At 39.1% G+C, this 27,634-nt stretch overlaps 10 protein-coding genes, 3 long non-coding RNA genes and 1 other non-coding gene across 23 annotated transcripts in view; 6 read left to right on the forward strand and 8 right to left on the reverse strand.

Moving 5' to 3' along the window:
* The window catches only part of LOC124316898 (28S ribosomal protein S35, mitochondrial-like), a 148,002-nt gene that overhangs the window by 23,858 nt on the left and 96,510 nt on the right, over window positions 1-27,634 (forward strand). The window lies entirely within an intron of this gene.
* On the reverse strand, window positions 425-1,727 carry LOC124316221 (arrestin domain-containing protein 17-like). The gene is made up of 6 exons (XM_046782034.1): window positions 1,605-1,727; window positions 1,387-1,512; window positions 1,126-1,316; window positions 886-1,047; window positions 641-820; window positions 425-568 (listed from the first exon to the last, which is right to left on the reverse strand). The coding sequence occupies exons 1-6, from the start codon at window positions 1,699-1,701 to the stop codon at window positions 461-463; spliced, it is 864 nt and encodes a 287-aa protein (XP_046637990.1). The 5' UTR covers window positions 1,702-1,727; the 3' UTR covers window positions 425-460.
* LOC124320152 lies at window positions 3,078-3,424 on the reverse strand. The gene is made up of 3 exons (XR_006913787.1): window positions 3,361-3,424; window positions 3,224-3,302; window positions 3,078-3,131 (listed from the first exon to the last, which is right to left on the reverse strand). It is a non-coding gene; the product is annotated as an uncharacterized LOC124320152 (long non-coding RNA).
* LOC124314945 (probable G-protein coupled receptor Mth-like 3) lies at window positions 4,581-7,420 on the reverse strand. The gene is made up of 6 exons (XM_046780324.1): window positions 6,506-7,420; window positions 6,173-6,431; window positions 6,036-6,114; window positions 5,775-5,953; window positions 5,546-5,699; window positions 4,581-5,460 (listed from the first exon to the last, which is right to left on the reverse strand). The coding sequence occupies exons 1-6, from the start codon at window positions 7,307-7,309 to the stop codon at window positions 5,088-5,090; spliced, it is 1,848 nt and encodes a 615-aa protein (XP_046636280.1). The 5' UTR covers window positions 7,310-7,420; the 3' UTR covers window positions 4,581-5,087.
* On the forward strand, window positions 8,378-11,322 carry LOC124315881 (arrestin domain-containing protein 17-like). The gene is made up of 7 exons (XM_046781605.1): window positions 8,378-8,538; window positions 8,611-8,736; window positions 8,803-9,005; window positions 9,077-9,247; window positions 9,303-9,485; window positions 10,726-10,933; window positions 11,027-11,322. The coding sequence occupies exons 1-7, from the start codon at window positions 8,406-8,408 to the stop codon at window positions 11,107-11,109; spliced, it is 1,107 nt and encodes a 368-aa protein (XP_046637561.1). The 5' UTR covers window positions 8,378-8,405; the 3' UTR covers window positions 11,110-11,322.
* Window positions 12,978-14,895, reverse strand: LOC124315903 (RNA 3'-terminal phosphate cyclase-like). Its single transcript, XM_046781645.1, has 9 exons — window positions 14,650-14,895; window positions 14,460-14,586; window positions 14,285-14,394; window positions 14,156-14,228; window positions 13,947-14,088; window positions 13,767-13,885; window positions 13,537-13,690; window positions 13,356-13,460; window positions 12,978-13,114 (listed from the first exon to the last, which is right to left on the reverse strand). Exons 1-9 carry the CDS (start codon window positions 14,804-14,806, stop codon window positions 13,025-13,027), a joined length of 1,077 nt encoding a protein of 358 aa, XP_046637601.1. The 5' UTR covers window positions 14,807-14,895; the 3' UTR covers window positions 12,978-13,024.
* LOC124322964 lies at window positions 13,186-13,319 on the reverse strand. Its single transcript, XR_006915215.1, has one exon. It is a non-coding gene; the product is annotated as a small nucleolar RNA SNORA79 (small nucleolar RNA).
* On the reverse strand, window positions 15,784-16,353 carry LOC124320172. The gene is made up of 3 exons (XR_006913806.1): window positions 16,143-16,353; window positions 15,956-16,084; window positions 15,784-15,857 (listed from the first exon to the last, which is right to left on the reverse strand). It is a non-coding gene; the product is annotated as an uncharacterized LOC124320172 (long non-coding RNA).
* Window positions 15,837-18,687, forward strand: LOC124315367 (protein FAM102A-like). 3 transcript variants are annotated; one of them, XM_046781020.1, is made up of 9 exons: window positions 15,837-16,102; window positions 16,361-16,481; window positions 16,547-16,737; window positions 16,903-16,982; window positions 17,051-17,291; window positions 17,376-17,747; window positions 17,824-18,074; window positions 18,159-18,217; window positions 18,577-18,687. In XM_046781020.1, exons 1-8 carry the CDS (start codon window positions 15,957-15,959, stop codon window positions 18,206-18,208), a joined length of 1,452 nt encoding a protein of 483 aa, XP_046636976.1. In that variant the 5' UTR covers window positions 15,837-15,956; the 3' UTR covers window positions 18,209-18,217; window positions 18,577-18,687. The 3 variants fall into 3 exon arrangements, with proteins under 3 accessions (XP_046636976.1, XP_046636985.1, XP_046636968.1); XM_046781029.1 differs by lacking the exon at window positions 18,577-18,687 and having other exon boundaries at window positions 17,051-17,082; window positions 17,116-17,291; window positions 18,159-18,275; XM_046781012.1 differs by lacking the exon at window positions 18,577-18,687 and having other exon boundaries at window positions 18,159-18,275.
* On the reverse strand, window positions 16,365-16,982 carry LOC124320160. The gene is made up of 3 exons (XR_006913794.1): window positions 16,777-16,982; window positions 16,571-16,724; window positions 16,365-16,457 (listed from the first exon to the last, which is right to left on the reverse strand). It is a non-coding gene; the product is annotated as an uncharacterized LOC124320160 (long non-coding RNA).
* LOC124317577 (DBH-like monooxygenase protein 2 homolog) lies at window positions 18,775-19,809 on the forward strand. The gene is made up of 3 exons (XM_046782772.1): window positions 18,775-19,045; window positions 19,151-19,309; window positions 19,382-19,809. The coding sequence occupies exons 1-3, from the start codon at window positions 18,782-18,784 to the stop codon at window positions 19,475-19,477; spliced, it is 519 nt and encodes a 172-aa protein (XP_046638728.1). The 5' UTR covers window positions 18,775-18,781; the 3' UTR covers window positions 19,478-19,809.
* LOC124317068 (DBH-like monooxygenase protein 2 homolog) lies at window positions 21,072-23,758 on the forward strand. 4 transcript variants are annotated; one of them, XM_046782738.1, is made up of 4 exons: window positions 21,072-21,155; window positions 21,276-21,540; window positions 21,627-21,803; window positions 21,877-22,027. In XM_046782738.1, the coding sequence occupies exons 1-4, from the start codon at window positions 21,106-21,108 to the stop codon at window positions 21,970-21,972; spliced, it is 588 nt and encodes a 195-aa protein (XP_046638694.1). In that variant the 5' UTR covers window positions 21,072-21,105; the 3' UTR covers window positions 21,973-22,027. The 4 variants fall into 4 exon arrangements, with proteins under 4 accessions (XP_046638694.1, XP_046638695.1, XP_046638693.1 ...); XM_046782739.1 differs by lacking the exons at window positions 21,276-21,540; window positions 21,627-21,803; window positions 21,877-22,027 and adding exons at window positions 22,969-23,233; window positions 23,337-23,495; window positions 23,569-23,758 and having other exon boundaries at window positions 21,076-21,155; XM_046782737.1 differs by lacking the exon at window positions 21,877-22,027 and adding an exon at window positions 23,569-23,758 and having other exon boundaries at window positions 21,088-21,155.
* LOC124317257 lies at window positions 24,464-25,560 on the forward strand. 2 transcript variants are annotated; one of them, XM_046782754.1, is made up of 4 exons: window positions 24,464-24,566; window positions 24,648-24,912; window positions 25,018-25,176; window positions 25,252-25,560. In XM_046782754.1, the coding sequence occupies exons 2-4, from the start codon at window positions 24,649-24,651 to the stop codon at window positions 25,345-25,347; spliced, it is 519 nt and encodes a 172-aa protein (XP_046638710.1). In that variant the 5' UTR covers window positions 24,464-24,566; window position 24,648; the 3' UTR covers window positions 25,348-25,560. The 2 variants fall into 2 exon arrangements, with proteins under 2 accessions (XP_046638710.1, XP_046638708.1); XM_046782752.1 differs by lacking the exon at window positions 24,464-24,566 and having other exon boundaries at window positions 24,615-24,912.
* Window positions 25,481-27,625, reverse strand: LOC124315546 (metalloendopeptidase OMA1, mitochondrial-like). Its single transcript, XM_046781299.1, has 7 exons — window positions 27,050-27,625; window positions 26,853-26,992; window positions 26,600-26,776; window positions 26,425-26,532; window positions 26,148-26,351; window positions 25,905-26,078; window positions 25,481-25,841 (listed from the first exon to the last, which is right to left on the reverse strand). The coding sequence occupies exons 1-7, from the start codon at window positions 27,354-27,356 to the stop codon at window positions 25,695-25,697; spliced, it is 1,257 nt and encodes a 418-aa protein (XP_046637255.1). The 5' UTR covers window positions 27,357-27,625; the 3' UTR covers window positions 25,481-25,694.

Raw genomic sequence — 27,634 nt, forward strand, 5'->3', positions numbered from 1 at the left:
CATGGGGCATGGTAAATACTCAAATATAGTAAAAAAATTATTTAAAAAAAATTACGGGAACATGCTCAAAACTGCGATGTCCCATGTAGCCCCATGTCCCACACAGCCCCGGTCTCCCCTACTCGGGCTAAAAAAAGCGTCGATTATTGACTTATTTTGTTATTTCCGTTGGCCAGAAGATAATTCGCTCAAGCTATTTGTTTGACGAAATGTAGAATTTTCTAGCAGAGATCGTACTTAAATTTGAAATACTTTTTTATCTACAACTTGTTGTTTTAAATTTCTTGTCGAGATTAGACATCTTGTTTAAAATTTCCCGCATTATTTTATTTTACGAGAAACAATTAACGGGTTGACTACATCTCTTTTATTACAACTACATAATTCATTACTCCAGTTCAAAAAATATATAATCACGCATTTAAATCATAAGAATTGTCACTAAATTGGCTTAGCTGTTTCAATATGTTTCAATATCACTACATGATGGACTGTGATAACTTGCAATCACAATGTTCTGGCGTACAACCAAATTGAAATTTAAAAATCCGGTCCGGTGGACGGTCAACTGAAATTGCCAAAATAGTCGCAATTTACTTTTTTTTTGGTCACTGAATAAAGGTGTAGATAATAATGAAACCTTGATCACGTAGGTTATGTCGACGAACGGCATCCTTGAAGGTGGAACGCAAGGAACGATAATGGGAAACTTGTCCCATAATTGAGTTGCATTGTCGCTGATTTGTCGCCCTTTGGTTTCCCAAAGAATTTTCTTTTCTTTAACTGAACGAAATAATTGCCCATCGTTGAACATGGTGTACTGTTTAGACAAAAAATAACAGAGATAATTTCACTCGGTTTAATGACGTAACATTTTTTTGTTACCTGGATAAATTGAACGGTGGTTCCTGGAACATATTTACCGCTCTTGTTGTCAATCATGGCGTTGAATTTGATCTTCTCTCCGGGAACATATCCCGTTCTATCCAGCCAGACATCCGCCATGATTCCAGATCGCGGGATTGAAATCGACTGCCGCATTTGAACCTATCAAATCCGAATTCCAATAAGTGAACTATATCATTTGAAAACGTGCAAGCTCTTTGGATATTTTTGAAAGTTTACATAGTCTTGGGAATTAAGGGTGACTTCGTCTTTGACAGTGAACCCGGTGGAAACAAGCTTGAAGACTGAATCTTGTTCTTTGATGACGGCTTTAATGCTGTACTGGATGTTGCCAAATTTTCCTTCGTAGGAACTTGGAATATCGCGCGGAAGGATAAATTCAAAAGGGAATTTCAGTCCATCTTCCACATCTGAGATTATTCATAATTGTATGAAATTCACAATAAAATGTTTGGCTATCAAAGAAAATAGTGCTCTTACCTTGGGTTACAGGAGAGTCGCGAATCAAAGGTAAAGTTAAATACATAAAGGATTTGGTTTTCTTGTACGCATTTGCATCTTGAACAGCGGAGAATGATAGCCGCCCCTCAACCTCAAGATGTAATCCTGATTAAAAACACACAGGTCAAAATTAATTGATTGATTTAAATTCCCATAAAAAAAACACTAAATTAAATCAGTAGGCCTATATAGCCTACCATTAATGTTGATGTTTTTGTTAAAAATGGAAACGATGCCGGAAACTACGTCTCCCGGGAAGTAGTAACCAGAGCGTGATGATGTTTGAATTTCCATCGGGTAGAGTTGGATCGCCAAGCGTTTGATATCCATGACTGCTGTTGCACAAATGTCAAATTTAAAAATGGAAAAACGGAAAACAATGGGTTTTTATACACTTTCTAGCATCAGCTGCTGAAGGCCAATAATAAGATGCACCGTGTGGTACGTACGGGCTTGTCCAGCATCGATTCTGACCTGAAAAGTTCCCCTGCTGGATTCCCCCCGGCCAAATTTCTTTACAAGATGTTCTTGACTTGACGCATCTTTCCTTTTTCAATTTGATTACATTTTTAAAAATTCCTTATACTAGTAAAACAGGCCCATCGATGTGGTAGAGTTATTCATAGGAACCTTTGTTTGGGCCAAAATGTTTTGCTGCTCATTTTAAAATTATAAAGGATAAAACTTTTACCATTTTTTATTGCATTAAACTTGTTGTTTTCAAATCAATATATACATTTTTCACTACAACATTTTTATAGATAATCATATTATATTCATCGTTATTCCGGAATTTTGTGTGTATCACAGGTACAGGTAGTTAGACGCATGATTGTTTCAGACAGTTGTTTCGGTATGGCGTTGATAGCCAATTTGGGTAAACTTACCACTAATGCCGGTCGTGTTATAACTGTTATTCGAGTTAGATGGCTTTTCTTCATGAGTAACAAGTGGTTGATGTTCGCTTTTCAAACAGATTATCTTTGACCCCAGTTCTTCACAGGTCGAGAAGAAGGGACTCAGCCGCGGGAATTTGAGTTTGAGCATCTTCCACACGCTCGGCTTACAGACGAAGATAATGAAAATGAAAATTGGCCACAGTATGTTGAACATATGCAACATAATATCAATTAAAGTCATAATCTTGTGGTCGAAACTGCTGATACCTGCCACAAAAATAATTATGCCAATTGACCATGGCATACACATTAGCAAAAAGAGAATCAGGATGACTTTAAACCTGCAATATATGTGCAAGTTTACGATTAGATTGTAACTGAGAAAGTGAGAATAAAATTGAAATGTTAACAAGTATAATACCTTTGCTCATTTCGGGAAACGTTCGTCCCTTGCGACGATTCGACACTTCTCTGGCAAAATTTGATCCCAGCCCAAATAATCATGATACAGTTGGCTCCGATCATAACAATTAAAGGTCCGTACAAATACGCAATTAATGGCTCTCTTTTATTGTCATCTAGTGTAATTAAGAATTCATATAGATCAACGATTTGTTTATTAGAAGGAAATAAAAAGATTTGGGTAACTTACGATCAAACCAGCAGTACAATGCAAATCCTGGTTTAATGATGTAATCTGGCACATCACAGTGTTCGAGAATTTGTCCGACGACCACAACGACCAACGGAATACCCCATCCGTAAACGGAAGAATAGAAAAACTTTTTGCTCCAGATGGGTGTGTGTTTCGGTGGTCTAATGGAACTGGAAAAAGTGAGAAAAAACTATAATTTAGTTAGTAAAAACTCACAACTGAATCAACAGAGCTGTGAAACAAAAGTTATATAGATTTGTACCTAAACATCCGCCAAACTCCAAAGCAAACGACGTTGAGCCAAGAATAAGTGGCGATATAGGCAAAATGATGTGAAATTGCTAAAGGAAAAACATTTTTTGTTGTTAAAATATAGAAATTGAAATTGAAATTATTTACCTATTATATAACAAAGACCGGTCGGCATATCACTGATGAGCAAGCGTAAGGCCAAAGAGATGTTCATGACGGTCAATGAGACTAAAAAACACATAATGTTCACACCGTGGATGTTTCGTATTTTTGGTAGAATAGAATAAACGGTCAAAGTGGCGATCAAAAATAACGTAGAAAAGAGAGTAAAATATCCAATCATTCCAATGAGAAACTCCATCTTAAAATTTCCACTTATTGTTCTGGTATAAACATAAACATCTAACTCTTGACTATTGAATTTGAAACAAAATTAAGGCGCATGGAATGCAAGGGAGTGTGGTGTCCTAGGCCGCAACTGAGCGGTTGGTGCCCGCCAATGAGTAGTTCAGAATAGTGGCCTTTCTATATTATTAGCCAAACATTGGTTTCCTTCTGATAAGTCTTGAAAACATATACACCCCCAGTATATCCTTTTCCGTGTATCCATCGTGTTTTGTTGTTTTCCTGTTGATAAGACGTCTGATTTGGATATTCCAACAAAACGTCATAGGATGTGTGAATTTGTAAATCGACCCACAGGCTTTCGTGATCACGACAATGTCAGTAATAATTTCGTTAAATATTCTGTCGTTCTAATTCTATAGTGACGTCCTTTAATTTCATTTTTACGTCAAATTTAAGTTTGATTTATGGTTGGTCCAGCATTTCAATTCTTTATACTAGTAAAACAGGCCTATAGCTACTGATGTATAAGAGATGTATTCATAGGAACCTTTTTTTTTCAAATTAACTATTTTTAATAACGGCGTTAACTTTTTAGATCAACGGAGAGTGTATGGGACTAGTGACTAGTGTACGGGGAATGTATAATAAGTGGGTCATTGCAGAACGAGTTCACTTGCTGGTGAATGTATATGGAGAACGGTGCAACACCAAGGGGAATTTTTTGTCCCGAATCCTATCTAGTGTGTCCATTGATTTAGCTGCCAAAGAAAGTTTTGCGGTAAATTGGCCTGCGGCATCTCAACATCGCATTTTCACGCACGTACGCATTTTCACGCGATACCGCATTTTCACTTTTTAAAAATAATGTGGAAGTGGGAAATTGAACGTGCGACACAGTCGCCATCCACCGGCTATAAAGATGCTGACTGCGGATGAGTCCGGAATTCAGCTCGTCATTCCTAATCATCTTTACATTCCGGGAAGAACTTTTGTTTAAACCATCGAATTTCTGTCATACAAATTGTCCATATGTTGTATTGTAATCTTTGCGGGAGAGTTTAAGAAAACTGGCATAATAATGTTTCCATTCTAAACCGTGTAAGAAATTCAAAGCATAACAACGCGTGTAAAAGTACCAGAAGCAATAAATCATTAATTTTACAGCAATTGAGCCATCACCAGTGAAACAATTTGGTAATCTAGGGGCGAATTAACAGAATACTTAGCCAATTCAATTAAACCAATTCAATTAAAGTTAAGTCAATTCAATAATTAAACGATAACTTCTGCATGACCTGATGCCGTTTGTGTGTGAGGCCGTTTGTTGTGAGGCATCTAAACGATTTGAAGCAAAAAGTAGGTATTTGAATTAATTATTTGTACAATCATTCTCATAAGAGCACGCTTAATAACGTTAAATCGCGTTAAATGTATCATAGGCTGTACTACATTAAGTCAAGGAGATTTCTTTCAACTCAAACCAAACTGTTGGTTGATCATCAGACATGTAATAAGAGCTAGGACGATTATTTCATTGTGGTCATTTCGGTCTGATAGCTAGTTTTGTTACTGCTACTGCCGGTCGTGTTATTCGAGTTGAAGGATTGGCTTTCGTCAGCGGTAGCGATCGGTTGACGTTTACTTTTCTTATTGGGGTGAATGCGGGAAACCAATTTTTCACAGGCCGAAATGAACGGACTCATGCGCGGGAATTTGATTTTCATCATCTTCCACACGTACGGCTTACAGACGAAGATGATGAAAATGAAAATTGGCAAAATGATGTTGAATATGTCGGTGAACAGGGCACTTTCAAAACTGGCATTCGCCATGAAAGTAATAATTTCGGTTGTCCATGGAACACCCATCAACAAGAAGAGACTCAGGATCACTTTAAATCTACGATCAAAAGTGACACATTCATTAACGATTAGTTGGCAATCGTAAATGCAATTCTTGATTGAATTGCGGCAGCCAATAATACCTTTGTTTTTTACGGGAAACTTTGGTCACTTCCGATGATTCGACACTTCTCTGGTAAAAACTGAACGCAGCCCAAACGAACATGAAAACGTTGGCAATAATCATGACAATCATCGGGCCGTACAAATAGGCGATTAATGGTCTTCTATGTTTATCTGGTAATGAAAAAGTATAAAATTCAAACATTTGTTTATACAGGTGAATGATAGAAATATGTCTGTACAACTTACGATTGAACCAGCAGTATAATTTTGAAGGCAGTCCTGGTTTAATGATGTCGTCTGGCACATCGCTGTGCTGGAGGATTTGTCCGACAACCACGACAATGAATGGAATACCCCATCCGTAAACGGAGGAATAGAAAAACTGTTTACCCAAGACGGATGTGTTTGTCGGTGATCTGATGGAACTGAAATAAAGCGAGGCAAAGTTGATTGTGGTTTAAGAACACGCAGAGAAATCCGTGTCAATAAGAGAAACGCATATTTTACATAAACATCCGCCAAACTCCGTAGCACAAGACGTTGAGCCAAGAAAAAGAGGCGATGTAGGCAAAATGCAATGAAATTCCTGCAGGGAAAATTGTAATTCATTATAAGAATTGCAAAGTGAAATCAAATTAATTTACCTAACGTTGGACAAAGACCGGGTGGCATATCAATGCCTTTCACGAGCATCAGAATGGCATGAAAAACGTTCGTGATTGTCATGGAGGCCAAGTAACACATGACGATAACACCGTGGAGGTTGCGCATTTTTGGCAGAATTGCATAAACCAATAAGGTAGCCACCAAAAATACCGTGGCAAAAATTTTCAAACATCCGAATAAATACGCGCCTTTGGCATCTTCTCCTTGCTCAGGAAAACACACCATTGCCACTAAGTTCTTGCAAAAGAAAAAAAGGAATAAAATTAGGACTTAGTACAACTTTTGAATAAAATTTGTTACTAAATTCTCACAATGTTTTCACCGGCAACCTGATTGTCAATGCAGTACTGGTCGGTTTTCTCGTCGGTTTGATTTTCTAAATGAAGTAGAATCTGGCCGTCGGGACGTATTGAAAAATTAAAAATTAAATCTCGTGGAAGTTTACCGCATTTCATTCCGAGTCCACCACGGGTGGAAAAAGAATTGGCGTCGATTGGTACATTTTGCGGGTTACGCAAAACGGACAAATTAAACGGTACAGGATGCGGTTCACATATTAAAATTGGAGACAGATCGTGATAATATTTCATGACCATGGCCATGCCGGGAGGGCAACACTTCCGAATGCATCCCGATTCACCGCAAGGATCAGGAACACAATAACGAGCCACAAATTTGCCAGGGGAAGTTGAATAATTTTCTTCTTCGATTCTGTTGATGCAGAATTCATTTTGTTTAAACCGTTTGCCATTAACCAGTATCGTGCCGTTGTTCAGTTTGAAATCTCCCGTGCTGTGACTGACGTATTCATTCGGGCAATCAGTCAAACCGTCGGTTGCATCCTCGAACGAATAATTTGGAAACGATTCGTTGTACAAAGTGGAGACAAAATTTGGTACGCACTGATCCAATCCTGTCAGGTAAGTAGTTCCACTTTTGCAGCACCAGATCTTCTCGTCGAATAAAATTTGTTGTTTGAAAGTTTCCTGATTGTTTGAAACCTTTTTCATTTTCCTTTTGACTATTCTCACAGCAGTTTTATTTTTACTTTCGGCCAAGACGATGGCCAGCCAAAAGAAAGTGAAAAGAAAAATCAGCGTATTACAATTAGCCATTTTGTAACTAATAGTTACGTCAGTAATTCTCAATCAATCCAACTTCAACTCAACTGCGTTCTCGGAGAACAAACCTTTTCATCGTGTAGTCGGTCACGAGTGTGTTGCCACTTGGCCGCTGTTTGGCCGAGAATTTTATTCCAGCCAATGGCAAAATTTCAACATGTTTGTAAGTGTCGATTATATGTTATTAACCAAATTTTGGTTTCCTTAATTGATTACCAGTATCCTATCACGTGTAACCAATGTTGTGTGCTACTAATTTCCTGTTGATAAGTTGTTTGGTTCGAGTCTAGACAGTACAGGGCCTAATAGGATGCGCGGAATAATAAGCGGCAGCCGCAGACTGTCGAACTCACGAAGAAAGACGCAATCATTTATATAAATACTGGTAGCCTTGGGGCAATAATATTTAAAAGTCACTTTCGCTTTTCACTTCATTTGCTTTCACCAAATTACAATTGAACAATTAATTCAATTATCAAGCAATTTTGATAATTCTGAGATTGCATTCAAATTTTATTTAAATGTAATTCGTGTAATTTTTTCCTATTGCTTAATGCGGAAACTACTGGTGGTGGTGGTGTAAAACTCGTTGGTGTAGAATAATAAATGTTAACATGATATCGCTTCATCTCTTATTTTTTTGCATATGCCAAATGACGTGGCCATAGAGTGACGCATCAAACGAGTTTGTTTTTGCGTGAGAACTGAATTGAATCAACAACAATTATGAAGTTTACAAACAAAAATGGTATTAGTCTCTCTTGCCAAAGGACACGAAAAACTAGAAACCATTTTTCAAATTTACCCGCCATTATTTGTTTCTTTTTACCTGTTGTTCATCACGAGACGACCCCTATCTCTCACCTTCAAAATCTCCGAGAGTTGCCAACTGCTATACGACCTTGAAACGACTAAAAACAAACAAACAAAAACAACAGGGGGAGGATAGACGATCATTCCCGAAACCAAAAAATTTCTTTGGGCGCCCCTTTCCATCGGCAACGAAAAAGGGAAGAGTTACAAAACGAGAAAACGAAAAACCTTTTTTCTTCCGAATTGTGTCATTTTTGACATTTGTTCACCGGCAGCCATGGGTATCAAACGCTTGGCGATCCGACTCGACCCAGTGGAAAATCCGACATCATCATCACGCGTGTATTCCCCGGGAGACATCGTTTCCGGTTACGTGGCCATTGACGGCAGTGGAATCGTCAGCATTAACGGTATAAATACTAATGATTCCAATTGATTCCAGGAATCTTCGTTTAACGTGTATATTTGTTCACAAATCCCAGGATTGTATCTGGAAGTGGAGGGGCGTGCTAAAGTTGCCTGGAATAAAAATGACAATACCTACAGGGCACAAAATTCCTACATGCAGTTAACTATTCCTCTGATTCACGACTCATTATATCTCCAAGGTAAAAATCTTATTTGTTTGTTTGTTTTTCATTGCACAATTTGTTTATGTGATGTAAATATCTCAGAAACGGCTGGTGGACTGAAATTCCCATTCAAATTTACACTTCCGCGTGAGATTCCCAGTTCGTACGAAGGCAAATCGGGCAACATCCGGTACAGCATTAAAGCCGTCATCAAGAGACGTTCGTTTCTCAAATTTGATTACGTCAGTCAAGTGTCTTTCACGGTCAATGCCGTTGTCGATCTCGGCAAGGACGTGACCACTTTGGTATGCAATAATTTGAACCATTATTTCCAGTGTATATTGGTTATCTGTTAATTGATATCATTTCGCAACAGTTTCCATTGCGACAATCGGTTTCCAAACCTCGATCTGGATTGAAGCGGATCATGGCGGATGTCTGGCTGGATAGGACGGGCTACGTTCCAGGAGAAAAGATCCAATTCAATGCCAACATTGACAATTACAGCGGTAAATCGGTGCGTGGAACCACCGTTCAACTTATCCAGGTACAACGAATCTTATGATATAACCACGTGAAATTTAATTCTGTGTTTAAAACAGTACACGACGTTTACCGATGGCAAACACAAGAACAGAGTCAAGACAATTTTGTGGCAGAGAAAAGGTCGAAAAATTCGTGATAAGGAAATTCAAGTTTGGGATAGAATGGCCATCGTCGTTCCGTTTGTTCCGCCTTCCGGAATGCCATTTTGCAGCCTCATCGACATCTCCTACGTCATCAAGGTTTATTACACATTTTAAAAATTCAAATTAAAAAATTTTTGGGCAAGTTTTAAAAATATTTGCGAGCCCGAAGGGCGAAGCTAATAATCGCATACGCAGAAAAAAAAAAGCCATGTCACTTTGTCTGTATGTATGTATGTATGTATGTATGTATGTAACGCTCCATAGCTCGGGCTTTTTACGACACATTTCAGACTTTTTGGTCTTAAAAATTACACAAAAAATATGCGGTGCGACCAGAACAAAAATAATTTCATTTACTTAATTAGTTCTCCTGTAATTAATGAAAAACTGTTAAAATAATTGCTTAACGACTAGTGACATCTGGCGGTGGCGACTACAACTTTTTCACCTTAGGTTTAAATTTCACTTTCCACTACATATGTAAGTGTCATTTATTCGAGCCCGAAGGGCGAAGCTAATAATCGCATACGCAGAAAAAAAAAAGCCATGTCACTTTGTCTGTATGTATGTATGTATGTATGTATGTATGTAACGCTCCATAGCTCGGGCTTTTTACGACACATTTCAGACTTTTTGGTCTTAAAAATTACACAAAAAATATGCGGTGCGACCAGAACAAAAATAATTTCATTTACTTAATTAGTTCTCCTGTAATTAATGAAAAACTGTTAAAATAATTGCTTAACGACTAGTGACATCTGGCGGTGGCGACTACAACTTTTTCACCTTAGGTTTAAATTTCACTTTCCACTACATATGTAAGTGTCATTTATTTAACGTGTTAAGTTTAAAATTCATCCTTCTCGTCGAATAATTTTTATTGAAATATATTCGTAATGGATGGTTAAACATGAGTAAAATAATTTTACGAATATATTCCGCCCAATCAAATCACCACCAGATGTCCGTAGTATCGCCGTGATGACGCAATCTTTGATGTCCCATCCATGACGCAACAACCAGATTTGCATTTATGTTTTGCAGTTATTTGACTAAAAGATGGTTATTTTTAAATTCAATTATTGAACTTTATGTGTAAAAATTGGAAAATATGAGTTGATCAAACCAAACGTAAATAACTTGCAAGGATATTGAACTGTGTCAGAAAAATCCCGTTTTAAGACCAAAAAGTCTGTGAAAAAAAGCGTGAATTGTGAATAAGTCCGACTTAATCATAGGCCCTGAATTTGTCATTTAAGACAGTTTTCAACTGGCTTACGACTATCCCTTCGCGGCGAGCTGATAAGCTTGCTTTTCTATCTTTTTAATTGACCAGTTGATCATCGACCCCGGATTTTTCCATGGCAATGTTGTTATGCGACTTGACATAATAATTGGAAGCGTTCGCAATCCAAATGTGGACGAAGGACGACACTCACGAAATGTCACGTCCGCAATCTTTCCACCGTCGTCCTCTGTCGTTTCACCTGACCGCACATCAACCGGCGTATTGTCCTGCAATGAGTGCCAGCACGTCGATAGTCGTAAATTTGAATTATTTCCTTATTTCCTTATTGGCGTTGAATTTATATTATTAGCAGCTCACGTTTTTTTTTTAATATTTTCTTATACTGCAGCACCTCCGACTTACGAAGAGTGCGAATTGACTGGATTTTCCTTGTTCCGTGGTTCACCTGCAATCAAAAAGAAGGTTGAATAAGATCTCAAGCTCGTCCATTTCAAAAAAATTCAATTCTTTCAGTTTTTCGTTCAATTTGGCAAGTTAATTATATCAGAAAATCAAATGTCAAAAGTTGGTTTAGAGTGAGATTTATTTATATTTTTGTTTATGATGTTCTACAGTTGCATTACAGCCCCGAGGGCTTTCATATCAAGTTATACAGATCTAATAAAAATTAATTTTTCGCAGTCACAGTAAGAAGGACAGTATTATTCACTTTATTTTCGTATTTTTGGATGACCATTTCTCAAGGGTGTGGTTCTTGTGTCGTTGACGGGATTTCCATGTTGTTTAATGGTTTTTTTTCCTTCGTTTGCCACATCGTTCAGAAGCGGTCAAACAACTGCCCGTCTGAGGGAAATAACCGAGTATTTTGCGGTAAGAAAATGATCTTAAATTATCTTCTTTATGTCCCGCAGCTGTCGTAAAATGCCACATTGAATTCTTCAGATCATTAATTTTTTAATGGTATGCATATAACTCACAATCAACAAAATCAAGTGTCGGGTCGTTAATAACATTTCCTACGCACTAAACTAGATCTAGCACACGCGCATTCCGAATACTGCTATAGTAACGCTGATTAGCATAACAAAGGTTATGTTTCTCTTCTTTCCATTCATCTACCTGATGAAAGACGCTGGAAGGCCTCAGGGGGTTTTCCCATCGGATTTTACGCGTGACGTGATTATATACTCCTTCGTTATACTCGTGTTGGTTGCTGTCATACGGGCAACTCATCGTGTAACGATTTTTTCCTCGAAACGATTTCACCCAAAGATGGCCGGAAGGGAAAAAATATGACTGAGGGAGAAGGGGAATACCATTTTGTTGTTTTTTTTTTGCTACACATGCCGTCATGTGTATTAGAGTCGTGGGAGCTTTCACTGCCGCCGCCCTAACTGGAACTCAAGGCATTCCGCAGGCCACCAGGTCCGTCCAGTACAAATCCCTTAAATAGGTAACTCGCTGCCTGTTTGACAATCATTCACTCGCCGTCGTTCGAAACGAGTAGTAAGACTCTTGTAAATTTAACATTTTTCTGACGTTTCAATCGTTTGACATAGAGCGACGAAAATGGAAGATATCGCCGTTGTTGTCATCTTTGCCGCCTGTGTTTGCTTGCTGTTATTTGCATACTTGGCCACCACCATTCGCTGCTCTTTGTGGTGCCGTAAAGGCATGAAAACCGACTTTAGTGAACCCAACAAAGATGAAGTCGCCATTTCTACCGTCACTATTTTATCTGCCTGCGAACTGTCTACCGACGAATTGAAACCAGTCAATTTAATCCCAGCAGCAGCCAAACCCAGCAAATCAGAAATGATTATGGTTGAACCTATCAGCAATGGAATCGCCGATGGACAACTCTACGTTGTTTCAATCGACATCTGCTCTGCCGAGCCAACGGATTTTTCCAGCTGATAATTGCAACGCGCAAATCATCAATTCGTTACTTCAAATCCTCCAGCTATCACTTGCTCAACAGTGTCCCACATTTTTTTAAGGATAACTTTGTGCTTTTTTATCGACCTCATCAATTTTGGTGGAATGGGGAGGGAGCATTGTACTCTGTGAAAAAGAAAAAAAATTATAATGGACCAACGCTCGTCCAAGGGTATCTAACAACTTTGCAATTGTACTCAACAAGTCGCACACCTGTTATTCTTTTAAACATTTTCCTAGCTGTTTGTTCACTCGGTTCTTCAAAAAACTTGTGTGGATTTCAAACTATTTTGATCGATTGATCAACGATCTCTTGTTTAAGTATACTGGTTTTGCACTTTGTTAAAATGTAACTTTTTAAAATACGTAAAATATGAAATGTTAAAAAACGAATACAAAAATAATTTTCAATCCGTCCATTTTCAATTCGAAAATTTACAAAAATGTATCACAGTCGAGTATTGACAATGCCCATACCCTTGCATTCGATGATGAACGTCTCTGGCTGCGTCTTCAAATCAATCACCTCAAATTTCACCTGTAAATATAGAAAATCTCATTAGAATTATAATTGCGACTATTTCTGTCTATAGAAAGTTCTTTGTGTTTAATTGTTTTCTCCTGCAAAACCGGCTGTATATCAGTGAACCGATCCCAGCCGGGTGAATAAGAGAAATTTTGTTCTTTGACAATCTAAAAATCCGTCATGACACAATCTTGATCGTGACGGAGGAACGTTGTCATTGCATCAGCCGAACGTGGACAGTAATTTGACTTACTCCTGTCAGTTGAGAAGTCACATGGATGGCCGTACGCGTGTGCAAGCTCAGTGGTCCCACCAAAACTCTTGAAGTACCGCCAGCCAAGGCCATGAAAATAATCACCTATTAAGCAATCATTAGGTTGTGAAAGCGTTCGGCATCCAAAATTCCAAACAGAAAAAAATAAAATAAAACTAACCTGATCTTGAGCGTACTGATCTAAACACACTTTGCGAGAACATGACTCGATGAGTTCATCGGCTGCCTCCTGCCCGACTTGATTGGCGGGACTTCGAGGCTTACCTAGTCCGGTCCCACCCAACAGCATTCCATCGGTAGTTTCACATGACAATCTATAAAAATGTTCAAGATTTTTTTATACTGCCGAAAGGGAGGAAAAAGAACTTTAAATAAAATTGGGTGATTTACATAATGGCTGTTCCATTGCCGAACGCCTTATCATCCTTGTACTGATCGATTCGGACAGGAATTTTGCCAAGAGAGTTTTGAATTTTCGAGGTTGCAGAGCTTGCCATTTCATTAGCGACCTGTAGAAAAGACATGAAAGAACGGAATGGAAACACTGAACTTCCATTTGTCGTCCTTTACACGAATCGGTATGGTGCCTGCGACGAAGGAAATGCCATGGACACACTTGATGGTTTGAGGCTGGTCTAAAGTGACACAGGATAACTGTTTGACAGGTTCCACAGTCAAATCAACTTCACCTCCTCCTTTAGGATAAAAACCCCTGGTGAATTTTAAAAAAACAAACTGTGTGAAAAACCAAAAAGGAACAAACAAAAGAACTTGTATACCTTCGTATTAATTTGCAGGAGAAATGAGCACCAAACTTCTTTGCAAATGAAGAGAAAATATCGGTCAGGTAATCTAACATATTTAAGAATTAGAAATCATATCGCGACAGTTTTCAAGGCATAACCTACCAATTGGTGGAGCCATATCAACATTTGTTCCCCCTTTCATCTTGATTACGCTTCGTTTACCAGCAAATAGTAAGCATGGTAAAACTGCTTGAATTATCAGAGTAATACTCCTGTTTAGTAAAATAACCATTAAATTAATGTTTAGAATGCCTTAGCTTATGTGAGATAAAATTACCCTGCAGTTTTAGTATCAACTGAAAACTCACCACCACCAATTGGACCTGGTCTGAGTGTGATTTCCGTTGATCCAATGCTGCCACCCTCCATAGATCCATTTGTTAGGTCTTTGATAAGATTTAGTCCTGCATCAAAAGTTCAAGCTATTTTATATTTATGTAGGGAAGAAGCACCAAGGGAATTATTACCAGTCAAATGCTGAGGCCTCAATCCGGGAGTTGATCTCCCAGCCCTAATGCTATGGATTCTAATAGGGACGCCAAGGATAGCACTCAATGCTGAGGATATTCTCAGCGTCTGTCCACCTCCTTCAAGCAAACTGCCGTCTATAACAATAGGTTCCATGGTTGGAAACTTGAAATCAAGAAAAGATAGACATAGGCTTCGTTCTTTTCAATGTTAACAAGTATTTCGTTTGTCAACACTTGCAACGTTGACAATTCGATAGAAGCTACAAGCATTTTTTTTTAAATTAAAAGTAAAAATAAACAAATCGTTGTCATTTGTCAATCCTAGAAAAAATCTATAAAATATTAAAAGAACAAAATTTATTTTAAGTTCTAAACTAAATAGATTTAATTCTTGATCGACTTGATGGCTCGCGCTCGACATCTCGATGTTGCGATCAAATTTCAATAATATATTTTAAATGCTTGCTTAACTCAAATATTCCCCAAGGATTTTGAAATTTGATTACTAGAATGGGTATGAACAAAGCTCATAAATTGAATTGTGTCTTGCAATCGGTTTGAGGCTATAAATTCATAAATTATCAGTTCTATTTGCCCTTTTTGACGTTTATCTATTAATCGTCTACTTGGTCATGCAACTTTGCTCACATTCAAATAATTAAGTTAGTTATTTTTTTGTTTTAATTTTCATAATGTAGACGAAGTACACCGTAATGAGTAGTTCCACATTTTTGTTCCCCGTCTCAAAGGCATGCTCAAAAGCAAATGGCGGAATTCCGTCACTCACGAACATCCTCACGAATGGATACTTCGCCACCTGGTGGACACGATTTTGGCCACTAGTGACACTGAAAAAATGTTTTTCTTTTTATCTGCTAGTGCTGCTAGTTTGCTGCTTTTTTACTTAGAACTTTGATTCATTTGCAAGTCAATGACAAAAAAAATACCTCAGTAGTTAAAATATTCTGATTAGGCAACGTTACCTGTGCGCGCGGTAAAAGGATCGCTAGATTTCCGTCCTCTCGTCTCGTGGTTGTTCTGCGCCTGTTATTTTCGCCACCGCACAAGTGCAGCAGTGAGGTTGACGTTGTTTGACTCCTCCCCCACTCGTGTTTACTGTTAGTGTGTTCGGCATTCTATCCGAATTGTCTGCACACATATTACTGGATTATTTTGTGGGATAACTGTAGTTTTCATGCCCACCACTTCAATTGGGTGTATTAACGAATAACGAAATTTAGTAAGTTACGTACCGTGAATTAGGTGGCAAATACTACACTTTTATTACAACTTTAAAACATACCATGACGTTTATGCTGAAGAAGAAACGCTATAAATTTCACGTGGAATTGTTTCTCCAAGAGTTAAACGCCGTTACCTTCCCGAGTGCCGTTCTCTTTGCCAAGTTGCGGCTGCTGGACGGCGGCAATTTCTGCGAAATGTCTTCCAGGTAAGAGAAGAAATGACTCTTAATTATAATCTATTCTTACTATCCCTTGGATTTTCTTTTAACATCGGGTTGTTGTTGTTGCGGGTTGTGCGTTTGGGCCTGACGTCCAAAGGTCCAACGGGATCTGTGTGCTACTGATTACAATTGTTATGGTGTTGTGTCGCTCCAGGACTTTGTTAATGATGAAATTGTACTAGCGTTAACTTCTATTAAATCCCTCGTTTGACTTTTATTTTTCATCGGGTGGACACTGGACAGAGAGGAAGTGCAGCAGCACACTGTGCGTTGGGCGGTGAAATTCCCGTTTGTTTGCAAAATGTCGGCCAATGCATCCACAGGCGTCCTGGAGCCTTGCCTTTTACGGATATCCATCCGAAAAGTAACCATAATGATACAAATAAAAAAAACTTAATATTTTAGATTCTCAGTTTGTTCTATTGACAGGAAGTTAAAGGAGGTCGGTCTCACCAGAAACTCGGATTTGCCGACTTGAATTTGGCCGAATTTGCCGGTTCCGGTTCCACATTGCGCCGTTGTTTGTTGGAGGGTTACAACAAGCGACACCGCCAGGATAATTCTATCCTGAAAGTCACCATTCTCATGACGCTCTTGTCAGGCGATCCTTGCTTCAAAGTGTTAGTTAATAAAAAGAAGATTAAATTACATTCCATTACCTCCTTGCCAATTTCTTATTTTAAGAAATCTGGTTAACATTTGCCCCCCTTTATCACAGACACATTCGTTTAATTCCATCTGTTTTGGTCGGTTTGCTTGTTTTGATTTTTTAAATTTCGTTACAGGCCAACACCACGACAGATGTCAATTCCGGTGAATTCGCCTGTCAACAACTCGTTAATTTTGGATAGATTAATGTCTTCAAGTAAGGATTATCAATCACGATATTTATTAATTTTGTTAAATGGTGAATGTGTTTATGGTTTTAAACAGATGTTGGTGGCGGACCAGAAACTTCAGACCTGGATGAGATTTCTGGCGGTGGCAGTAGAGCACAGGATGTCAATGGCGGTCTGCAAAAGGTCCAGGAGCCGCATCGAGACTCGGAAACGTTTCTCGGTTCTTCGTTGCCGGCGTTGAACGTCTTGGTCGAGTTGCTTCCAGGACACTTGACGGATTCTTCCGAATCACAGCACAGCCGGCGGTCCAGCTTAGGGGAGTTGGGACATTTCAGGTGAGTTTTGACTTTTAGTACTACTTCCATACCTTTTTTCCATTTTGTTTCACATTCGTCGATCCTTGTTCGTTACGACTGTAGATTTCCATCCTGGCCAGTCTGGTCTCCGCACTTATCCAAGCAGCGTTTGCCCCAGCCTCTCCCCGTTATCGCACCGTCCGTCACACTCTTACCGGCCGACGGACCTGTTTCGAACACTTCTTCCGGCAACGGCGGAGTCGGCATTGGCAGTGATGGACCGGAAACGAGACGAGATCATACGATGAATTCATTTACGCACAGTAATAGGAGGCCCACCAGTCTGTTGCCCATTGGACGGCCGCAGCCGCTCGGTCTAACAGCCTTGAATCATCTTTCACCTTCTGATGTTCCGCTCCGTTTTCTCATTCCGCCAGCCACTGTTGCCGCCGTCATCCTTCCATCCCTGCATGAAATTAGTTCAAGACATTCCAGGTATTCTTGATGTCACCATCCAACTCTCAGTTATTTGTTGTGATATCTACAATTGGCCTCGTTCAATGGCACACAGGATTCCGAGCAACGGGTCGGGATTCAGCGACACGGGTTCGATGGAGCGTCCTAAAACAGCCGGCAGTGTCATTGGAGTTGCTGGAACAGGTCAGGCTACTGGCACAGCGACGTCTTCTTCAGATACCAACACTTCGACATCCTCCACCGGCACGGTCGACAAGCGCAAAAAGTTAGAGGAGAGAATCGACGCCAGACAAGTGATTGATGATCTCATCAAATCGGTCAACCTGGAAAACGACGTCAACGCCGGTAAAAACATGACTGAACATTTTCTTGCGTGCCACACATAATTTTTATTCGATTGAAATTGTATCATTTGATCTCTTTTTCCAGTGTCCGGTTTACAACTGAGAGACATCACCAAAACGCACAAGATTAGCTGAAGGGGGCAGGTATAAATTCCGAGTTCCGACTTGTTTGTTCATTAAAGATTGGAATAAATTTCATAATAGCATTGAAAATGCGTAATGCAACGCAGATATTTAGACACGGGAGCAAATTTACATCAGCAAGAATTTAGTCACGTAGGCCACTGATTTAACGACAAACAGAATCTTACATATCTTTCGCTAGTAGAAATGGGGTATAATACATTAGGCCGATTTTTCAACGTTGTTATCAACTAGAAAACCTATTTTAGGATATCAAAAGATAGGACGTGAAAGTCTACGTTAAAAACAGAACATGTCAAAATCAAAGTTTACCCTACGACGCAGAACAAAGCCTGCAAACAAGTTATTTATGATTTCAGAACTTTGAACGCTTCCTCTTTGGCTCGTTCAATATAAAAGGGCTACTCCTTTTCCATCCTCCTGACTCCTTCCTTACTATTGGATCGGCTTGTCCTGTTCGACTAACTTTACGGTAACCCACGAACTTTTCAATTTTTGTAAAAATTCATTTCCTTATTTCAATTAAAGAATTTTGTAATAATTCTAAAAATTTAAAAATTCAGAATGATGAAAGTATTGATCGCCCTTGCTTCGCTGTTGGCCCTGAGTGCCGGTCAGCTCAACACCTTGACCAACACACAGGAATTGGATCCGGCTGGTAACTTCCGTCTGAATTGGGAAGTCCTCCCTGAAAGCGGAGACATCGTCTTGGAGATCGTAGCCAACGCTGCCGGATGGGTTTCGCTGGAGATTGTCACCGACGATGGTAAATACGCCGATGTCATTTTCGGAGGCTACAACGACGAATTCAGTTTCGGTTACCTTGAGGTGAATACCTACATTTCAATCACATTTTTATTGTGAAATTTCAAATTTTTTTACTTGTAGTAATATTAATGGCCTTTACTTACAATTCCGTTTTGTTTTCGGTAGGACTGGAGTCTTGAATGGACCCCTGGCGCTCACTTGCTTCCCATTCCGGATGCCAGCAAAGATGTGATCCTGCAAACAGCTTCTTTCAGCTCTCCCACCACCACTATCCGTGTCAAGCGATCGCTCAACACCGGAGATTATTACGATGTTCCCTTTCACGTAAGTTTCATTTTCTCGTTTGTTACAACTCAACAAATTGTGAGTTTTATTTGCTTATTTGATTGAAAACAGAGCGGACAGATGCCAATTGGCTGGTCGTACAGCACATCGGACGCTTACGACTCGGTTCACGAAGCTGCCGGTTTCGCCTACGTCACCTTCTATTAAAAGAAAATAGTAGAAACATGCTGATTGTTAATATGTCCACACTACTGTAGTATGCTGTTACTTATGAAAGTTTAAATTAATGACAACAAATTTGCTTCAACTATTGAATTTTCCATAGTAAACCACAAAAAAAGGAGTGTCAAGAGATGATACTTTGAAAGAAACGCAATAAAAAAGGGTCACAAAAATTCTCATTACTTTGTTTTGTTTTGTTTTTTGTTTTACTTTTCTTATTGCTTATTACAACTGGAAAACTGGTTGTGGCGCAAAACTAAGGCCGCACCTGACTTATCAAATGATAGAGATTGAAATACATTGGTTTAACGATCCAAGTTTCAAGATTTCACTTAATGACTTTGAACTTTCGCCCATTAATCTTTGGTTTTGGCTTTCACTTGTTGCTCAGCAGCAAAACGTACAGGAAATCGTGAATTACTTTATAGACCATAGTTCAAATTTCGGAGATTGATCGCCTTATTATTGCAACGGTTGTTTTGAAACAGCGAATCTCTAATAAGTATCAGAATAAAATATTATACAATTAAACCAACTGAACATATAGTAAAACTATCGGCTTCATCAGTTCGTGTTGTCAAGTGGAAGCGCATTAAAAACATAAAGTGTAGACCTATCACGTTTAGGATCAACGTGACTGCCTTCAAGTTGAGTGACATGAAACAAACAAAAAGAAAGCGCATGTGGATAATAAACCTTAACATCACACCGTTGTTTACCGTGGAGATATTGAAATGGTTGGTAACTAGCCAACATTCATTAGTTGATATTCGATTCATTTGTTCAACCGGTATCAGTGAACCGAACCTTGCACTTCGGTTTCATGATGATATGACCTAAAATAGAAAAAGAGGCGATACTTTGACCATACTTTTTTGGGGGGCTGATAGAATAGATAAGAATGCGCGCACACAAATTGAAGCTGTTTATGATCGACTCGTTGATAAGATCTTTTAATAAAGGAACAGAAAATTTTAGACATATAATCTAGCCACTAAGTTCAATGAGTCCTTGCTTGCTACCGCATCTCAAATAAGGTACCGGTAGAGTTTTATTACATTTACGATCAGTCAATATAAAGGTTGAGAGATAGAATATAAAATATGGTACCTTAAAAGGCACGGAAACAAAAATAATGCCCCACTTATTTCCTCAATTACACCCGAAAATTGAAATCTTATTTTTATTACTAATTGCTGGAAAATTACTGACTTAACTAAAAAAATTTATTTTATGTAACCGACGTAGGTTTTTGGCCATTGTCATGCCCGTAAGATACTGGTATCAGTGGTATGGTCAAATTAACTGATTAGTGATTACAAAATGTGGGAAGTGTCTACTGTCTAGATGAATGATGAAAACGCAAACCACCAATCATGAATTATTTCAAAAGCTATACGATCATGGACATATTATCAGGTTTAGGGGGATTCAATAGGCGGCGTGTGGCGTTATATTCTTAGTTCTATAACATATAAGGATACTTAGATAAGGAAATAAAAGAAAAAGATAAAAACTATCCGTTTGCTTATGTAAGTAATTCAAATCTTTATGGAACTCTCCGTTACTATTTTTTTTACTCTGGGTCTATAAAGGCTCACACTTCCTTCCAAATGAGCATTCAACCTGCTTACTGCTACCGAGACCCAGTTCGACTTTTAAGGTAATATTTCAAAATCTATTTCACATTTTTCATGTCACAACGGTCACAACTAACCCTGTTAATGCTAATGGTCGAATAATTCATGATACTATACATGTTTGTAATTACCTAAAAATTCAGAATGATGAAAGTATTGATCGCCCTTGCTTCGCTGTTGGCCCTGAGCGCCGGTCAGCTTAACACCTTGACTAAGACACAAGAATTGGATCCGGCTGGTAACTTCCGTCTGAATTGGGAAGTCATCCCTGGAACAGGAGACATCGTCTTGGAGATCGTAGCCAACGCCACCGGATGGGTTACGCTGGCAATTGTCACCGACGACGGTAAATACGCCGATATCATTTTCGGAGGCTACAACGACGAATTCGAATTCGGATACGTTGAGGTGAATATTTAACTTAAATCTCCATCTTTAATAATGATTTAAATGGCAGTTTCACTTACATGGTAAAATCTGGGTTTTCTTATTAGGACTGGAGTCTTGAATGGGTTCCTGGTGCCGTTCCAGGCGAAGGTGCTCACCTGCTTCCTATCCCTGACGGCAGTAAAGATATTGCCTTGCAAACAGCTTCTTTCACTGATCCCACCACCACTCTCCGTGTCAAGCGATCGCTCGACACCGGAGACTATTACGATGTCCCCATTCACGTAAGTTTCATTTTCTCGTCTGCTACAACTCAAAGAAATTGTGTGTTTCATTTGCTTATTTGATTGAAAACAGAGCGGAGAGATGCCAATTGGCTGGTCGTACAGCACATCGGACGCTTACGACTCGGTTCACGCAGCTGCCGGTTTCGCCTACGTCACCTTCTATTGATTAACCTGAAAATAAATTTTTTGTACAATAAAACAATGCCTTATTTCAGTCTGATTATTGCTAAAGTTTTCAAAATCAAACAAATCATTACATGAACCCGAAATGAAATAATGAATGAGTGGAGTATACATAAACGGATAAGGGTAAACAAATTTGCCCAGATAAAGCAATAAATAATGATGCACCACATAATGATACCTTTGGCTGAATTAAGGTTAAATGAACAGTCTCAGGGTATTCAGATTCTATGATGGATGAAAATTTTCAATTCATTCAGTTTGTTTCGTATTCCATAATATTAAATTTAAAGACGACAAATCAACTGCTATTATAACTAACAACTGCTATCGCCGAGTTGTTTGAACTTATATAACAGACTCAATTGACGCAGCAATACGCTCACGTGTACAGCGGATCTTAACGTACTTCACCGTCGATCATGATCAAACATTTAATCTCAATAATAAGTTAGTTTGTTCGGATTATCAACAAGATAGCCTACGTTGGTGTTTCAACACAGGACATTTTAAAAGGTTATTTGGAAGTGCATATATGTAGCAAGGATACTGGTACACTGGTACTGATGGCAGCTGAGCTATACACGGTCACGTGTTCAAGCTTATACAACTCAAATATCAAGCTAGCGCTCGAGGTAAATTAACGTTCGTTTCGGACACCCTTGCGCATACAAACACGTTCAAATGTAAATACATAGATTAATTTACGTACGCCCATACACTTAGATAAAGAAAACGAGGGGCATACAAAATTATCAACTAAGTTATATAAAAATGTTCAAATATTAGGACCATATCGCTCGTTACTGTTTCGATTTCGACTATAAAAAGGAGCGCGCTAGCTGCTGAAAAATCACTGAATCGACTTCCCCAGTTCGACTAACTTCAAGGTAAGAGAGAAAAACTAAATTAACTAAATGAATAAGTGAAAGTCATAACTTACTTGTATGTTGTTCAAATATTTCTCTGGCGTACTCAGAATGATGAAAGTATTGATCGCCCTTGCTTCGCTGTTGGCCCTGAGTGCCGGTCAGCTCAACACCTTGACCAACACGCAAGAATTGGATCCGGCTGGTAACTTCCGTCTGAATTGGGAAGTCCTCCCTGAAAGCGGAGACATCGTCTTGGAGATCGTAGCCAACGCCACCGGATGGGTTTCGCTGGAGATTGTCACCGACGACGGTAAATACGCCGATGTCATTTTCGGAGGCTACAACGACGAATTCAGCTTCGGTTACGTTGAGGTGAATACCTACATTTCAATCCCATTTTTATTGTGAAATTTCCAATTTTGTACTTCAATAATATTAGTGGCCTTTACTTACAAATCCATTTGGTTTTCGGTAGGACTGGAGTCTTGAATGGACCCCTGGCGCTCATTTGCTTCCTATCCCTGACGCCAGCAAGGACATTGTTCTACAGACCGCTTCTTTCGCTGCTCCCACCACCACTCTCCGTGTCAAGCGATCGCTCAACACCGGAGATTATTACGATGTCCCCTTCCACGTAAGTTTTGGATTCCAATTTTCTTTTCGGTTCAGCATTTAACCAGTGTCTCTTTTGGTTTGATTGAAAACAGAGCGGACAGATGCCAATTGGCTGGTCTTACAGCACATCGGACGCTTACGACTCGGTTCACGCAGCTGCCGGTTTCGCCTACGTCACCTTCTATTAATTGAACTGGAAATAAATTTTGTGCGCAACAAAACAATGCCTTATTTCAGTCTGATTATTCCGAAAGTTGTCAAAATAAAACAAAATTCAAATTACTTTTACCTCAACGTTACATGAATCCAAAATAAAATAATGAATAATGGTTGGAATATGCATAAACGAATAAGGGTAAACTTTTACCCAGATAGAGCAATAAATACTGATGCAATACAATGCTACTTTTTACTGAATGAAACAAAAAAAAAACAGTTCTTAGGGATTCAAATTCTATAAATCATGCCATTTTCATGAATTCAGTTTGTTCTCATTGGAACCGTGATATTGAACTAGAGACGAAAATCAAATGATATTAACAAAATATCCTTGAAAATATTTCAGTTTAAAACTGGCTGGGTTATTTGAACTTATATAACGGAGTCAATTTACCCTCACGTGTAGCCCGGGTATTTGCGTATTCATCGTCGATACGATCAAACATTTAATCTCAATAAGTTAGCTTGTTCGGATTATCAACTAGATAAGCTGATGTTTCAAAGGCAGGACATGTTAAAAGGTTATTTGGAGGTGCATATATGTAGCGAGGATAAGGTAGCTAAGCTACACACAGTCACGTGTTCGAGCGTTATACAACTAACAAAATATCAAGCTAGCGCAAGAGGTAAATTAACGTGCGTTTCTGAGACCCTTGGAAAATAAACATGTTCAAATGTAAATAGATTGATTTACGGTACGCCCATACACTTAGATAAAGAAAACGAGGGGCATAAGAAAATATCAACTAAGTTGTATAAAAATGTTCAAATTTTAGGACCATATCGGTCGTTACTGTTTCGATTTCGACAATAAAAGGGATCGCGCTAACTGCTGACAAATCACTCGACTTCTACGGTTTGACTAATCAAGGTAAGACTAAATTAACTAAATGAATATGTGATGGTTTTAACTTACTTGTATGTTGTTCAAATATTTTCCTGGCGCATTCAGAATGATGAAAGTATTGATCGCCCTTGTTTCGCTGTTGGCCTTGTGTGCCGGCCAGCTCACCAACTTGACCAACTCCCAAGAATTGGATCCGGCTGGTAACTTCCGTCTGAGCTGGGAAGTCCTCCCTGAAAGCGGAGACATCGTCTTGGAGATTCAAGCTAAAACTGCCGGATGGGTTTCGCTGGAGATTGTCACCGACGACGGTAAATACGCCGATGTCATTTTCGCAGGCTTCAACGACGAAACGGGTTCCGGTTACATTGAGGTACATTGAGGGCCTTTCACTACTCACAATATCACGAAAATATCAAATTTTTTACTTTAGAAATATTAGTGACCTTTACTTACAAATCCATTTGGTTTTCGGTAGGACTGGAGTCTTGAATGGACCCCCGGAGCTCACTTGCTTCCCATTCCGGATGCAAGCAAAGATGTGATCTTGCAAACAGCTTCTTTCAGCTCTCCCAACACCACTGTCCGCGTCAAGCGATCACTCAACACCGGAGATTATTACGATGTCCCCATTCACGTAAGATTTGTCGAGATTTTCTGATGGCAATCTGTCCGTGTTCAGCCGTTGAGAATATTTCTTTTTCATTAACAGAGCGGTCAGATGCCAATGGGCTGGTCTTACAGCGCTTCGGACGCCTACGATTCGGTCCATGCAGCTGCTGGATTCGTTTACATCACCTTCTTCTAAAAAATAGAGGAAACAAATTTATCGACAGGATTTAAAGATAAACTAATACAAACCATTTGAGCATCACACCTAGCGAGAACACGTAGCAAACAAATGCATTATAACAATGAGAAATATTGAAACAATACAATACTTTTGAAAGTATTATCATATTATGTATAGTAACGATTCAAAATTCTACATTACAATAAATGTATGAAATTGTAAACGCCATTGCATCAGTCAAATTTTTCTTTGTTGACCCCGCCCCTCACCCCCCGCACCATACCAGCATGTAGCATATGTTGAACAGTGAAATTAGGCATAGCATTGCAGCAGGTTTTCCAAGTAGCAAAAAAATAACTTCACTATGATTCAATGTCAATGGCAGAGACGGCCATATTAGGAACGTCCAAGAAAACTCCGACGGGTGGTCTATAAGTCTTGAATTCAGAAATTGCCTGACGAAAAGATGCGATTTCCTGACGGGGATCTTGAGGAGGAAGATCAGGGCACTGAATAGTTGAGTATTCACATTAAAGCACTAGAAATCAACATTCTTTTAGAATTGATCTTACCTTGCAATATTTTCGGAAGCTTATGGCATCCGGAAGCTGCTCTTCAATTTTCGCCACTCGAGTTTTGTGACTGGGGTGTGTCGATAGCCATTCTTGCGATGCAAGTAGGTCTAATTCGTGGATAATGTCCATCTTATCCCAGAACGCCAGTGCAGCTCTAACGTCAAAACAAGCCTTTTTAAAAGCACACAATTAAGTAAGGTATAATAGTCGACAATAAAATATGAAAATGAGTAAGCCGACCTTTGCTGCCAAGTGGATTCCAACTTGGTCAGCTTCATTTTCCAGGTGTCTTGAATAAGGGTAGCGAAGTGTGGCGTTGACAGCTCCCGCTCCGACACCGTAGCCCAACAAACTTAAGATATCTGAAGGAAGAAAGGCCCATGCTAGAGCGATAAGCACCAGTTTGATGGCCTCCAAAAGATGTTCTCGACTTACATTTTCAGCCTGTTTGATAATTAGATAAAATCTTGTTGTCAATGCATGCAATGCACATTTGCCGGTGTAAATTACAGCTTACAGCGTGGCCGAGGAGACAATGGGATATCTCATGACCTAAGACCACTCCCAATTCATCATCTGTTGTGCAGAAATCAAGCATGCCCGTAAAAACAAAAATGTTTCCATTCTAAAAAAATTCAATAAGAAACGGATGAAATAATATCTGGAATTGAATTAGACATTTTGCGACTCACAGGTAACACGAACGCGTTCATATTTCTCGGATCGTCCAAAACGGTTATTGTCCATGTTTTCGTATAAATCTGCGGCAAGTGCTTGTTGGCGTACAGTAAACGATCGGCGACCCGTTTCACCCGAGCGTAATACGGGTGTTTGATGGGTTCAATGCGGCTGGCGTACTCGGTGCATATCTAGAGAGGAACAATGGTCAGTGCCTCAGTGGTTAACCAAAAATTGAAATCGGTAAAAATAAGTAGAATGATTTACGGCTTGAAACTCCAATTGGGAGAGGTCTTGAATTTGTTTGGTAGAAACAATAGAAAACCTCTCTCTACCAGTTATTGGTTCAACTTCCAGGTGTGACATGTAAAACCAGTAAGCCATTGCACTTGTTACTGCTCCTCCACCTGAGAAAAATGTATAAAATTATAATGCTTGACATGACAAACATGATAAAAACATACCCAAAATTTTCCATTTTTTCTCTTTGATCCTAGACCAGTAATGTTCACGCTTGTCTTTTGGTAAGGAACGCCACCACTTACGAAAATTTCTTCCAGCAAAAAATGCAACTACTCTCAACGCAGGCCTCAAAACAATCAAAACAACTGGTGGTATGGCAGCCCTGGGACTTGTGGTGTGAAATCCACATTCTGAAATTTTAGTTCCTTTTTCGAAGGCTCTTTGGGTAATTAAGGGAAAACGTGGCACTTGACTGAAACGTGTAGCTGATCGAACACAACGAAACAACCCAAGCATATTGACTGACATTACAAAACAGAGAAGAAATATGAAACCAAATGTTGAACGAACTTAAAAGTTAAAACGCAACGCTCAGCATGAGTAAGAAGAAACCAAATTTCTCGTATTTTGACAAAACACACATAGTTAAACCCAACCGTAACCCTGTTAGCATTACGGGTCGGTTAAAGAACAAGATGATTAATCGCAAGAAAGAATGTCGTTGTCGTACAATTCCATCAGAATTAGTAAACTCAGTAGTCGCACAAATCCGACCCTTATTTACCGATAACATTTTTCCGTCTGCT

This window comes from Daphnia pulicaria, chromosome 1, assembly GCF_021234035.1.
Source record: "Daphnia pulicaria isolate SC F1-1A chromosome 1, SC_F0-13Bv2, whole genome shotgun sequence".
NCBI lineage: Eukaryota > Metazoa > Arthropoda > Branchiopoda > Diplostraca > Daphniidae > Daphnia > Daphnia pulicaria.